The sequence below is a fragment of the Aegilops tauschii genome, chromosome 7 (genome assembly GCF_002575655.3).
Source record: "Aegilops tauschii subsp. strangulata cultivar AL8/78 chromosome 7, Aet v6.0, whole genome shotgun sequence".
Taxonomy (NCBI): Eukaryota; Viridiplantae; Streptophyta; class Magnoliopsida; order Poales; family Poaceae; genus Aegilops; species Aegilops tauschii.
The window spans coordinates 591137914-591152170 of NC_053041.3; the positions used below are offsets into that span (position 1 = coordinate 591137914).

General features: G+C 47.3%; 2 protein-coding genes and 1 pseudogene across 2 annotated transcripts; 2 read left to right on the forward strand and 1 right to left on the reverse strand.

Annotated features, from left to right (window-relative positions):
- The window catches only part of LOC141027463 (rust resistance kinase Lr10-like), a 260444-nt pseudogene that overhangs the window by 139586 nt on the left and 106601 nt on the right, over positions 1-14257 (reverse strand).
- On the forward strand, positions 227-995 carry LOC109748707 (F-box protein At1g30790-like). The gene is made up of 3 exons (XM_020307727.4): positions 227-325; positions 402-852; positions 954-995. Exons 1-3 carry the CDS (start codon positions 264-266, stop codon positions 993-995), a joined length of 555 nt encoding a protein of 184 aa, XP_020163316.1. The 5' UTR covers positions 227-263.
- LOC141027831 (F-box protein At5g07610-like) lies at positions 6989-8658 on the forward strand. The gene is made up of 2 exons (XM_073505318.1): positions 6989-7094; positions 7186-8658. The coding sequence occupies exons 1-2, from the start codon at positions 7033-7035 to the stop codon at positions 8312-8314; spliced, it is 1191 nt and encodes a 396-aa protein (XP_073361419.1). The 5' UTR covers positions 6989-7032; the 3' UTR covers positions 8315-8658.

The following is a 14257-nucleotide window of genomic DNA, read 5'->3' on the forward strand; positions in this document are numbered from 1 at the left end:
ATCATGATGAAAGAACCATCCACCTTTTAGAAAATCCGTCACGAACCTTTTTTCTTTTGAGAAAATGTGAAAAACAAAACAATGTACCGTCACTAACGCATGCACAGGCCTGAAGATCAACACAGTTTAGCCCACCGAAGGCCCATTCATTTACTAATGCAGGAGCAGGAAAATCTCAGACCCGCTAGCCATAGTCATTGGTTTCCCCCCATCCGACTGGCTCGACGGCGCCGCCACCGCCGCCGCAGATTTCTTGCTCCGGCATGTCCGCCTCAACTGATCGCTCTCCCCCGTGGGAGGAAGGCCGCGCTTCGGTTCGCATCAGGTACGCGAAGCAGCCGGATCCTCGGCTTTCCTCATTCAGGGATGCCCTCACCTCTCCTCCATCTGTGTTTGTGCAGGTTTTGCTCTTCTGCCCCCAGCGGGACGGCGGCCGAGAGGCTCACCGACGACCTCATCGTGGAGATCCTCTCGCGTGTCCCGGCCAAGTCGCTCTGCCGCTTCAAGTGCGTTTCCAACCACTGGCTGAGCCTCATCCACCACCCGGACCACCGCAAAAAGCTCCCACAAACCCTGGCCGGCTTCTTCTACACGAGCAACGACGTTGAGCGCCTCCCGATCTCAGCACACCATCTCGCCAATGTCTCAGGGAGAAGCTGCCCTGCGATAGACACTTCTTTCGCCTTCCTGCCCAGCCACCGGCAAGTCGATCTGCTGAACTGCTGCGGCGGCCTCCTTCTCTGCCGCTGGCACTCCGTCAGGGGTGACGAGTGCCGTTACATCATGTGCAATCCCGCGAGGGAGGAGTGGGTCATGCTTCCCGAATCCAGTAATGCAGGCATGAGGGGCACTGTAGGTTTGGGTTTCGATCCGGCTGTATCCTCCCACTTCCATGTTTTTGTGTTACTGGTGTTGACGAATCATGATTCTGACTTTGGCTGTTTCCTCACCAGAGTGGATGTGTATTCGTCCGAAACCAGGAGATGGATTCATAAAGAAAAGAAATGGAACGACAATCGTTTTCTTGTTGGTTCTCAGCAACATTGTACCAGTTTCCTCAACGGCTCTATGCATTTTTATGCCTACTGCATGACGACATCCTATTGTGTAGTTGTGGTGGACATGGAGGGGGAAATATGGACGAGATTCCGTATCCCTGGTGATCTGGATCATGGTTTTCTTCAGCAGTCACAGGGCTGCTTGCACTATTCCAGTTTTCAGAAAGATAGAGATGAGGTGGTTCGACTTGTTGTTTATGTTCTTGAGGACAATGACAAAAAAGAGTGGATGTTGAAGCATAGCATTGAAACTTCACACATATCTGGATGGCCACCTATTGATCACCGTTGCATCGCAATTCATTTGGAGGGTGACTTGATCTTCTTCACCGTGGGATGGGCTACCAAATTCATGTGCTATAATATGAATAGTCAACAAGTCAAAGTGATCTCCAATCTTGAATATGGTGAACTGCCATATCTGCCGTACGTGCCATTCTATGCAGAGTTACAATCATTGCACAGAAATGTGAATCGCTAGTCAAGTATTCGTACTATGTGGCAGTGGGCTTATCATGTCTGCTCAAGTTTGGTTCTCATTTTCTTTAAATGATGATGTCTGCATCCTTTGAAGTTTGGAATTGTGGTTCAGTATTGTGGCAGCGTTTCTTATTTCTTCCAGGTTAGTTCTTGTAGCGATGAAGGGAGAAAATGATATGATCATGCTGTAAAAGACTTGATGCTTACACTGGTGATATCGTCATTTTGTAGTTGGGGCAAGTATATGCATCTTATTGACAGACCAAGTACATGACCGATTTTCCTGCTAATGATATGATGTGTGCATGTGATCTTATTTTTTTAACTAGACATTTATTTCTGATGGTGAAACACTTGGATGGTTACATGATCACCCCTTCGATGCCACAGTAATAAAGTCTGGCTTATTTAAATAGGAAATGGTGCTCGCATCAGTGCTTGGACCTTGGCGAAAATATCTATTCTTTCATGAAACTTTATTTTTTGAACACAATATTTGCTTCAGAGGACTTGGAAAACGTCATTTTTAGTTTTATCCCAGATAGGTAGTTAAAGAGTTTACAATTACCTGTAATGTACCAGTTGGCTTACAATTTGAAACGCCTATGGCTGTAAGGAAAGGGGATGGAATGAGAGTATTGGACGTCTTGGTCGTCAGAATCAGTCTACTGTCTTCCTCAAGGGATGCTTGCATTTTATCGCCTATGGCTGTAAACCATCACCCATTTGTGTAGCTGCTGTGGGCATGGAGGGGAAAACATCGAGTACTTTCCGTATCCCTAGTTATGTGCCTAATGGTATTTTTCAGCAGTCACAGGGCTGTTTGCATTATTCCAGTTTCCAGGGTGAAGATGATGTTGTGCTTCGACTAGTTGTTAATGTTCTCAAGGACTATGAAAACAAAGAGTGGATATTGAAGCATACCATTGGAACTTCATAGTACATATCTGGAGGGATACATCTTAATGGTCACTGTGTGATTGCAATTCATCCGGAGTGTGACTTGATCTTCTTCGCCGCCGGACAAACTACCAAATTCATGTGCTACAATATGAATAGTCAGGAAGTAAAAGTGATCTCCAATCTTGAATAGCAATCTGCCATATGTGCCTCTGTATGCAGAGTTACAATCATTGGACAAATGACATATATATGAGACCGGTGGTGCCTTCATAAGAAGTGAAATTGTTCGTACTGTGGTACAGTGGGCTTTGCATGTCTTCTTGAGTTTGGTTCTCATTTTCTTTACTTCATAAGAAGTGTGTATATGCTTTATTGTTTGGAGCTATGGTGATTTAGTACTTTGGCAACTTATCTGTTTTCTCTGAGATTAGTTCATGTACTGTTTGAAGGGAAAGATACTATGGCCATGTTGTAAAGGACACGATAAATGATTATCATGGTGCTTAAACTGATGATATTGTCAATTTGTAGTTGGGGTAAGTATATGCATCTTATTAACAGAGAGCAAGTAAATGACTGCTTTGCCTGCTAATGATATAATGCGTACGATCATTTTTTCTTTAATACTAGACATTTGCTTTCTGATGGTGAAACATGTTGGTGATTACATTGGCACTCACTTTGATGCTAATTAACTGTGGCTTGACTAAATAGGAATTGGTGCTGGCAGAACACCATCAAGGCGTGCATCAGTGCTTGGACAAAATTATCCATTCTTTTGTCATAAAGTTTGCTTTTTGAACACAACATTTGCTTCAGAGAACTTGGAAGACGTCCACTTTTTCTTGTAGGTTTTTTCAGGTAGATAGGTAAAAGAGTTTGAATTAAGCGATGTTGTTCCCTCTCCATGGTGATGCTAATTGTAGCAGTTGGTTTATAGTTTGTCACCCCAGATAGCGATAGCCTGTGCCATCGCTCGCCACCAGCCACTCCAGCGGCCGGAATCGATGTAGATTGTTATCCTCGGTGCAACTGGCTGAGCAGAGGTGCCGATAGGAGGAGCGTCGGCATCTTCTGTTAGTGTTGAAGTGCTCGCAACTCTCTGCAAAACTGAGCCGCTCTTATTGTTGAAGAGGGAGGCCCTGACCTTCTTCTCGGGAGGAGCACTGGAGTTGCTGTCTCTTTTGCTTGGCTCGTTCCTCCTCTTCTTTCCTTTCCGTTGTCCTTCTGTAGTGTCAACTTCCATGGCTGCACAAGTTGGTCACGCCATAAATTGCAAGAGATAGAATATTTCATGAGCACAAACACAAAGATTGTATATGGGCATTACAACTATGTAGGGGTGCAGAGTGGCGTCCCACATAGACCTGCCAAGGTGCTGAATTAGTACAACTTTGCCTAACAGCACCACTGCCTAGCTAGAACTAACCTTTTCTAATTTGTATACCGAGCGGGACCTTGCATCCCTACCACTATGATCTGGAGAGTAGTCAGGACTATAAGAAACTGGACAACGATCTTTTAGTTCAAGCACTTTGTCCTCATCATCTCTCAATGCTGCCGGTGCACTTGCCTATGAAGATGTTAAAAACTGACTTGTCAAAGCAGCAAAGACCTGTACCACTTATTGCAAATTGCTCTGTACCTTGTGACTTTTGCCTGCAGTCTTCATGGGTGCTGCTTCACACGCCTTCCCGCCTTGGAGGTGTTTTTCCCGCCAACATCTCATCTCCTCGCCTTTAGCTTCAAATTTTGCATCAATCACCTGCACCAAAATCAATGAGTGAGAAGTGAAACACATAACATGGAGCAAAATATTAGAGAGAGAGAGACGCTGCCTAATTACGCCCAGTCCCTTTTCAAGGGCATAAAGGTCTCTCAACCACAGAGTTTCCGGAGTTGCTTTCCTCAGACGTTCAGCTTCGTCCTCTAATTTCTTCTGTTGTGCGATGAGCCTCCTGTATCTTCTTCTGTGGATTAAATTAATGTACTAAATGCCGTTGTGAGAAGATACTCATAATCGACGCATGAACTCCTACAGCTGCTTCTTCCAATTCTGTAGCTCCTCCTAGAGCAACTTGCTCGGCTGTAATGTTTCTCTTCGGTGGAGGTCCATACCCCTTCCGCTTAAGCTCCAGGATTAGCTTTGCTCTCTTCATGTTGACTAGTTCGATGAATAAACCTCACTTTGTTCTTAAGCTTCAACAACTCTTTCCCTGTATTTTGAAGCATTACTGCCTGCACAACATAAATTAGTTGATGTGGCAGCTTGCACATGAACATCACCATCATAGAGGAAAACTAAACAACACGTATACCTTTCTTCTGCCATAGAATTCTATCCTTTAGTGCTGGTATGACCACCTTCACTGTGTGCGTGTGCTGGCAGTAGGCGGGCACCGTGGATGAGCCGTCGGGCAAGAGTTTGACCTGGTCCTCTTGCCCGGAGTTTATTGCTCCCTGCGCGTGCTTGGGTTGCCTCTGGCTATACCAAGGTGGGTGCTTGCGGCCCGGTTGGAGAGGCGTCCTCACGTTATAGCGTTGGTGGACGTCCGCGGTAGTGGTGTCGGGGCTTCCGTGTGCTGACGGTTGGATCGGTGCCTCCAGCCACGGACTTGGCGTCGTCAGAGCTGGTTACTCAACGATGGCCGTCGGCAGCCACTGAGTCATTGTCCCCTCGGTCCATCGGGGTTGGTGGGAATGTAGACATGGGCACCCCGACGATGGTGGCGCTGACCCTGACTCGGTGGCTGATGCCGGGCTTCTCCTTCCGCGGTTGGTGCACTGTGAAGCGGGCGGCGGGCGGGGGTCTCGTGGCTTGTAAGCCGGGGCGGCGGCCCTGGAAGGTGGTCCGCTTGGTTGGCCTTTCCGCGGGCACCATGGCGGTGGTGGTGGCTATACCTCTTGGTCGTGTGGGCGGCAAGAGGTGTAGCGGCGGGTGGCTCAGCCAGACCATTTGTCTTCGGCAGTGGTGGCGTCCCAATCTGGAACTGGGGATCTGGACTCGCCACGCCGCTCTTGAAGACCTCATGGTGGCATGGGGAGCTACCGAGCGAAAGCTCTGTGCTTTGTCGCCGACAACGTCGACGCTCGTGGGTGCTGTTACCTTCTTGAAGACGTTGTCATGGTGCTTCGCTTCGTGCCTGGGTTCCGGGTGAAAACCCTTGTTCGTTAGACTCGACAGCGGCAACGCCTGGCGCCGTTCCCCCTCCTAAGGGCGTTGTCGTGGAGCTTAGGTGTTCTAGGGTGTTGTGTGGCGGGGTTCTTAGATCTTCGTGTATTATCTTTCGGTCTCATAGTCCCTAGCGGTCTATGTCTCCCATTTATCCTGGGATCGGCTTTGTAAGAGGGCTACGCCATCATATTGTATCGTTCGGACATGTACTTCGTGTGGTTGTTGCTTTATTTATAAAGTTGGACGAAAGCCTGTTTCGAGAAAAATAGAATTCTATCCTTAGTTTGAAGAACTCTTTTTTTTTGAGAAGTTTTTGAAGAACTCTTTTTTTAGAAGTTTTTGAAGAACTCTTTAAGAACTGAAAATGTAACATAATTTCATATTCAAATCCACAAAGAGAGAATGGGTTTCTAGTTGCAATCAGCATGGGCTTGGTATGTGAAAAAAAAACAGTTCACAGCTTTTTTTTAGGGATAAAACAGTTCACAGCTCAGTGCCGTTGTACCGACGGCCCATTCATTTACTAGTGCAGCTGTGCAGGAGCAGGAAAATCTCATACCTACCTCAAAAAATTCTAAAAGAAACTCAAAGAGTTCTAAAAAAAAGAGGAAAATCTCATACCCGTAGCCATAAGTTTCCTCCCGTCCGCCTCGCTCGACGGCGCCGCCGCTGATTTCTTGCTCTGGCATGTCGGGCTGAGCTGATCGCTCTCCTCCGTGGGAGGAAGGCCGCCCCTCGGTTCGCATCAGGTACGCGAAGCAGCTGGATCCTCGGCTTTCCTCCTCACTCAGGGATCATGGTGCGAACTTTGCATTCATTAATCCAATAACATGTAAAAAAGCATATGGTTAGCAGAACAGTGGTATTCCCAATCCATCATAGTTTTATTTTTATACTTAAAATTGATGCTTGCATTTTTCTGGATTTATTTCAGCCCTTCCGGCAATTTGCGTTAAGTGGAAGGAGACGTTCCCATCGACTACGGAGACGTCTGTGGCGACTTCACCAATCTCAGGATGATTTGCCGACTCAGTCCATCGGAGGTGCTCATAGAGGTAAGGTGTGCGTGCGTGCATGTGTTCATAGAGGTGAGTGTATGTGTGTCTGTACGAGGGTCTACGCCACCCGCAAAAAAAAAGTATGAAGGTCTACGCCTGTGTTGTGTTAAAAAAACTGATGTGAAAAACAAAACAATGCACTGTTTTTTTAGGGGTACAAAACATTGCACTGTTACTAACGCATGTACAGGCTACAGCCCAGTGCCTGAAGATGCAACACAGTTTAGCCCATTTACTTCGCACCGAGGGCCCATTCATTTTCTAGTGCAGGAGAAGTAAAGCCTCAGACCCGTAGCCGTAGGTTTCCTCCCGTCCGCCTTGCTCGACGGCGCCGCCACCGCCGATTTCTTGCTCCGGCATGTCCGCCCCAGCTGATCGCTCAACCCCGTGGGAGGAAGGCCGCACTTCGGTTCGCATCAGGTACGCGAAGCAGCTGGATCCACATCTTTCCTCCTCATTCAGGAATCGGGGATCCCAGCCCCTCACCTCTCCTCCATCTGTGTTTGTGCAGGTCTTCCTCTTCTGCCCCCTGCGGGACGGCGGCCGAGAGGCTCACCGAAGACCTCATCGTGGAGATCCTCTCGCATGTCCCGGCCAAGTCGCTCTACCGCTTCAAGTGCGTCTCCAACCACTGGCTGAGCCTCATTCACCACCCGGACCACAGCAAAAAGCTCCCACAAACCCTGGCCGGCTTCTTTTACACCGGCACCGACGTTGAGCGCCTCCCAAAATCAGCACTCCACTTCGCCAATGTCTCGGGGAGAAGCTGCCCTGCGATAGACACCTCTTTCGCCTTCCTGCTCAGCCACCGGCAAGTCGATCTGCTGGACTGCTGCGGCGGCCTCCTTCTCTGCCGCTGGCACTCCGTCGGGGGTGACGAGTGCCCTTACATCGTGTGCAATCCCGCGAGGGAGGAATGGGTCATGCTGCCAGAACCCAGCCAGGCCGAGGCCAGGAAGGTGAGCATTGTACGTCTGGGTTTCGATCCGGCCGTGTCTTCCCACTTCTATGTGTTTGTGTTGATGGATTATGTCCGCCGTGTGTCGTACACCATCGCAGCAGTGGATGTGTATTCGTCGGAAACTAGGAGATGGGTTCGTAAGGAAAGGGGATTGAATGAGAGTATTGGACATCTTGGTGGTCAGTATCAGTCTACTGTCTTCCTTAAGGGATGCTTGCATTTTATCGCCTATGGCTCTAGGCCATCACCCATTTGTGTAGCTGCTGTGGACACGGAGGGGAAAACATCGACGACCTTCTGCATCCCTAGTTATGTGCCTAATGGTATTTTGCAGCAGTCACAGGGCTGTTTGCATTATTCCAGTTTCCAGAGTGAAGATGGTCTTGTGCTTCGACTAGTTGTTAATGTTGTCAAGGACTATGAAACCAAAGATTGGATGTTGAAGCACACCACTAAAACTAAATACTTATCTGGAGGGATACATTTTAATGGTTACCGTGTGATTGGAGTTCATCCGGAGTGTGACTTGATCTTCTTTACCGCGGGACGGGCTACGGAAGTCATGTGCTACAATATGAATAGTCGGGAAGTAAAAGTGACATCCAAACTTGAAGATGGTGGTCCGCCGTATCTGCCATATGTGCCACTATATGCAGAGTTACAATCATTGCTTATGTGATATCAATATGAGATTGTTGGTGCCTTCATGAGAAGTGGGTCAGCAGTCGATTGTTCATACCATGGAGCAGTGGGCTTGGCATGTCTGCTTGAGTTCGGTTCTCATTTTCTTTTACTGATGATGTCTGCATCCTTTTAATTCTGGAAGTTATGGTGGTTCAGTATTGTGGTAACTTGTCTGATTTCAATGAGATTATTCATGTGGTGTTTAAGGGAAAAATGATAGAAATGCTATGATCATGTTGTAAAAGACGTGATATGTGATTATCATGGAGCTTACAATTTGCAGTTGGGTTAAGTATATGCATCTTACTGCAAAGACCTAGTAAATGACCGCCTTGCCGTCCAATGCTATAATGTCTGAGATCTTTTTTCCCCTTTAATGCCTAGACATTTATTTCTGATGGTGAAACACTTTGAATGATTACATTGTCACTCCCTTTGATGCTAATTGACTGAGCCTTGTTTAAATAGAAAATGGTGCTGGCAGAACACCATCAGGCTGTGCATCAGTACTTGGATGAAAATATACATTATTTTGTCATAAAACTTTATTTTTGAACACAGCATTGCTTCAGAGCACTTGGAAGGTGTCCTCTTTGTTTGTAAGTTTTTTTCATGTAGGAAGGTGAAAGAGTTATCATTGAGCGACGCCGTGTTCCATGGGGGTGCTACTTGTAGTTATACATAAGGTTCAATGTAGCAGTTTGTTTACAAGTTGCCACCCCAGCCCCAGGTAGCCTTTCTCACCACTCGCCACCAGCCACGCCAGCATCTGGAATTGATGTGGACTGGAAGAAGGGGCATCGGCATCTTCTGTTCCTGTAGAAGCGCTCGCAACTCTCTGTAAAACCGAGCTGTTCTTGTTGAAGTGGGCGGCCTCCATCTTTTGCACCTTCTAACGAGGAGGAGCACTAGAGTTGTTGTCTCTTTTGCTTGGCTTGTTCCTCTTCTTTCTGCTCTATTCTCCTTGTGTAGTCTCAGCTTCCATGGCTGCACAAGTGGTCACACCATAATAAAGCTTAAACTTTTGTAAGAGATGTAATATTTCATGAGCACAAGCACAAGATTTGTACATGGGCATCACCACTATGTTCTGGAGAGGAGTCAGGAATATAAGCAACCAGACAACGGTCTTTTAGTTTGAGCACTTGATCCTCGTCATCACTCTGTACCTTGTGAGATTTGGCCGCAGTCTTCTTCGGTGCTGCTTTAGAGACCTTCTTGCCTTCGGAATGTTTTTCCCGCCAACATATTATCTCCTCTTGTTAAGCTTCAAATTTTGCATCAATCACCTGCATAAAAATCAATGAGGCTTCGTTTGGTAGGAGAGGATCGAGGGGGTTTTGATGGGAATTTCCTCGCGTGGCCCAGAAACCCCGCAAAACCGCGAGGGCCCATTTGGTACGCGGGGTTTCGACGGCCCAACCCCCTCCTACACCCTCCTTTCCACGCGGTTCATAACCTCGAGGGGGGCCTCGCGGATTTGGGAGGAACGACACTGCGCCGCCGCTGCCCAACTCCTCCTCAACACGCCGTCGAACGACGCCTCTACGCCGGCGTACCTCCTCCGCCATACTGGCCTTCTCCTCGGTAGTAAGCCCTCGCCTCGCCTCCCCTCCTTTCTCCTCGTCGTCTAGGTTTCTTCCATCCGCCCGGCCATGGTTGCCGCCTCATCCTCCCCGGCGAGCTCGCGAAGCACGACGTCTCCGAGGGCACCAAAGCCATCACCAAGTTCGCCTCCTCTTAGATTGTGTCCCCTGTATCTAGTAGCAGGTTACTGTTGGTTTAGTGGTTCACTGTCGACTCTGGTTATCTGCAAGTAGTAGTGGTAATGCTTGATGTGAACTACCGAATCGGTTTCAATGCTTTGTTGGTTCGTTGGCTGCAAGAACTGTATTATGTCTGGTGATTCTTTTGGCAAATGAAGATTTAAAAAAGAACTTGTGTTGTTGGTTCTATTTTACCGATTTCCACTATGCTTTAAATTAATGCTAGGTGTTTGAATTCATATCAGCTATGTGATTGTGCTTAAAATTCATGGCCCTCGCATAGGTTTCTACTGCATCAGTTTGTGCAGAACCCAATGTTCTGCAGTTCTGTTTTAATTGCCTATTTTGTCGCTGACAATTGGTGCTATCATATAAACGAGGTGCTAAGGAATAAGAGCAATTAGCAATGCCTTGACACTCGTTGGTTGTAAGAACACTGAGTGATGATTTGCTTCACACTAAGCGTTCGTTGTAATGCACTGTTTCAGATTTCTGAATCACTCAGATGGGTTCTTGTAGTTGCATTAGGTGCAGAAGCAAGTGCTCCTGTGTGCTGATTGTAATTGCTCGGTGGAAGTGCTCTCTTGTTCTGGTCTGTGAACGTGTAGAAGTCAGTGGTGTACATAAGAAAATACAGTAGCTAGTCAGCATGCATGTCTTGACTAACTTTGTGTGATGCATAAAGCATGTTGCTGTTCAACAGTTTGAAAAACATATCATTGGCAGCTTAAAACTAATCAGCACCCTGAAAGTCCAAATGTATTCTAGGAAGTTTCAGTTCTGAAGACGTCAGTTGTTTTAACCTTTGAAGATTTCGTTGAATACCGTTGACATAGGTCTTGATTTAATTCTAGTCTAGCTCTTGATTTAAGTTCTAGAGCTGCTGTTCATTTCTTACCGTCAGTTGCTTCCTAAACAACAGCAGGGATCTGGACTACTTGCTTGCCTCCCTATTTATTGACTACAAGTTACAAGTCTGATTTATGTGCACTTTTGGTGAAGCAAATAGTCCTCTGGCTGTAGTTTACATTGAACTGAATCTATGTAATGGACCTTCCTAACTTGTTGTCCCTCCATGGACCTTGCAGCCTCTTCCACGCTCCACCACCATCAGCCTCCTTAACCCCGACCGAAGAGCTGGCCTTTTCCCCAGTAAGATGTAACTTTTGGTTAATTCTCCGTGAGTGTTGGTGGAACAATGTAGTATGGATGTTTGTTTCTATAGTATATATGAATGATTGTGTGTCATCTTACATGCTGCTGTTATGTTCTTATTTTGACAGAGGCCTGCTGCTTGGATTCTTGTTGGGGTGGACGAGTTGCCTCCATCTTGGGATCCAGTTGTCACACCTAACTTCGGTAATATACACCAGCTTTTTGGCCTCTTGACCATGTTTCTATCATGTCTTAACCGAAGTACTATATCCTACTTGGTAGCTCTTGTAGTCTTATTATTCTGTCATGATATGAAATTCAGACCTTGTTTCTAAAGTCTTAACCGAAGTACTATATCCTACTTGATAGCTCTTGTAGTCTTATTATGTGTGTATGTCTTATTAATAATTTGCTGCAAGTCAAGTAAACCATGAAATGTAGTTCTTATTTGTTGCTTGTTTATTCTAGTTTTAGTGCCGAGATGAACTCCGAGATTATCGATCGAATTAGGAAGAGGAGAAGTGAGGATGATGAAGATATGATGTCCTTTATTCTGTTCGTATTGCATAGAATGCGTAATAGAGGACAAATTGAGAGAAAGCAGCGACATAGCTCCATACTGTTGGGGATCGTTGCAGAATTTTTAAAATTTTCTACGCATCACCAAGATCCATCTATGGAGTGTACTAGCAACGAGAGGGAAGGAGTGCATCTACATACCCTTGTAGATCGCGAGCGGAAGTGTTCAAGTGAACGGGGTTGATGGAGTCGTACTCGTCGTGATCCAAATCACCGATGACCGAGCGCCGAACGGACGGCACCTCCGCGTTCAACACATGTACGGAGCAGCGACGTCTCCTCCTTCTTGATCCAGCAAAGGGGAAGGAGAGGTTGATGGAGATCCAGCAGCACGACGGCGTGGTGGTGGAAGTAGCGGGGATCCCGGCAGGGCTTCGCCAAGCGCAAGCGGGAGGGAGAGGTGTCACGGGAGGGAGAGGGAGGCGCCAGGGGCTAGGGTACTGCTGCCCTCCCTTCCCCCCACTATATATAGGGGTCCTAGGGGGGGCGCCGGCCCCCTGGAGATCCCATCTGAGGGAGGGGGGGTGGCTTGCCCCCCAAGCCAAGTGGGGCGCCCCCCACCCCTAGGGTTTCCAACCCTAGGCGTAGGGGGAGGCCCAAGGGGGGCGCCCCAGCCCACTAGGGGCTGGTTCCCCTCCCACTTCAGCCCATGGGGCCCTCCGGGACAGGTGGCCCCACCCGGTGGACCCCCGGGACCCTTCCGGTGGTCCCGGTACAATACCGATAACCCCCGAAACTTTCCCGGTGGCTGAAACTGGACTTCCTATATATAATTCTTCACCTCCGGACCATTCCGGAACTCCTCGTGATGTCCGGGATCTCATCCGGGACTCCGAACAACTTTCGGGTTTCCGCATACTAATATCTCTACAACCCTAGCGTCACCGAACCTTAAGTGTGTAGACCCTACGGGTTCGGGAGACATGCAGACATGACCGAGACGGCTCTCCGGTCAATAATCAACAGCGGGATCTGGATACCCATGTTGGCTCCCACACGTTCCACGATGATATCATTGGATGAACCACGATGTCGAGGATTCAATCAATCCCGTATATAGTTCCCTTTGTCAATCGGTACGTTACTTGCCCGAGATTCGATCGTCGGTATCCCAATACCTTGTTCAATCTCGTTACCGGCAAGTCACTTTACTCGTACCGTAATGCATGATCCCGTGGCTAACTCCTTAGTCACATTGAGCTCATTATGATGATGCATTACCGAGTGGGCCCAGAGATACCTCTCCGTCATACGGAGTGACAAATCCCAGTCTCGATCCGTGCCAACTCAACAGACACTTTCGGAGATACCCGTAGTGCACCTTTATAGTCACCCAGTTACGTTGTGACGTTTGGTACACCCAAAACACTCCTACGGTATCCGGGAGTTGCACGATCTCATGGTCTAAGGAAATGATACTTGACATTGGAAAAGCTCTAGCAAACGAACTACACGATCTTTGTGCTATGCTTAGGATTGGGTCTTGTCCATCACATCATTCTCCTAATGATGTGATCCCGTTATCAATGACATCCAATGTCCATAGTCAGGAAACCATGACTATCTGTTGATCAACGAGCTAGTCAACTAGAGGCTTACTAGGGACATGTTGTGGTCTATGTATTCACACATGTATTAGGATTTCCGGATAACACAATTATAGCATGAACAATAGACAATTATCACGAACAAGGAAATATAATAATAACCATTTTATTATTGCCTCTAGGGCATATTTCCAACAGTCTCCCACTTGCACTAGAGTCAATAATCCAGTTACATTGTGATGAATCGAACACCCATAGAGTTCTGGTGTTGATCATGTTTTGCTCTAGGGAGAGGTTTAGTCAACGGATCTGCTACATTCAGGTCCGTATGTACTTTACAAATATCTATGTCTCCATTTTGAACACTTTCACGAATGGAGTTGAAGCGACGCTTGATATGCCTGGTCTTCCTGTGAAACCTGGGCTCCTTGGCAAGGGCAATAGCTCCAGTGTTGTCACACAAGAGAGTCATCGGGCCCGACGCATTGGGAATCACCCCTAGGTCGGTAATGAACTCCTTTATCCAGACTGCTTCCTGTGCTGCCTCTGAGGCCGCCATGTACTCCGCTTCACATGTAGATCCCGCCACGACGCTTTGCTTGCAACTGCACCAGCTTACTGCCCCTCCATTCAAAATATACACGTATCCGGTTTGTGACTTAGAGTCATCCAGATCTGTGTCAAAGCTAGCGTCGACGTAACCCTTTACGACGAGCTCTTCGTCACCTCCATAAACGAGAAACATATCCTTAGTCCTCTTCAGGTACTTCAGGATATTCTTGACCGCTGTCCAGTGTTCCATGCCGGGATTACTTTGGTACCTTCCTACCAAACTTACGGCAAGGTTTACATCAGGTCTGGTACACAGCATGGCATACATAATAGACCCTA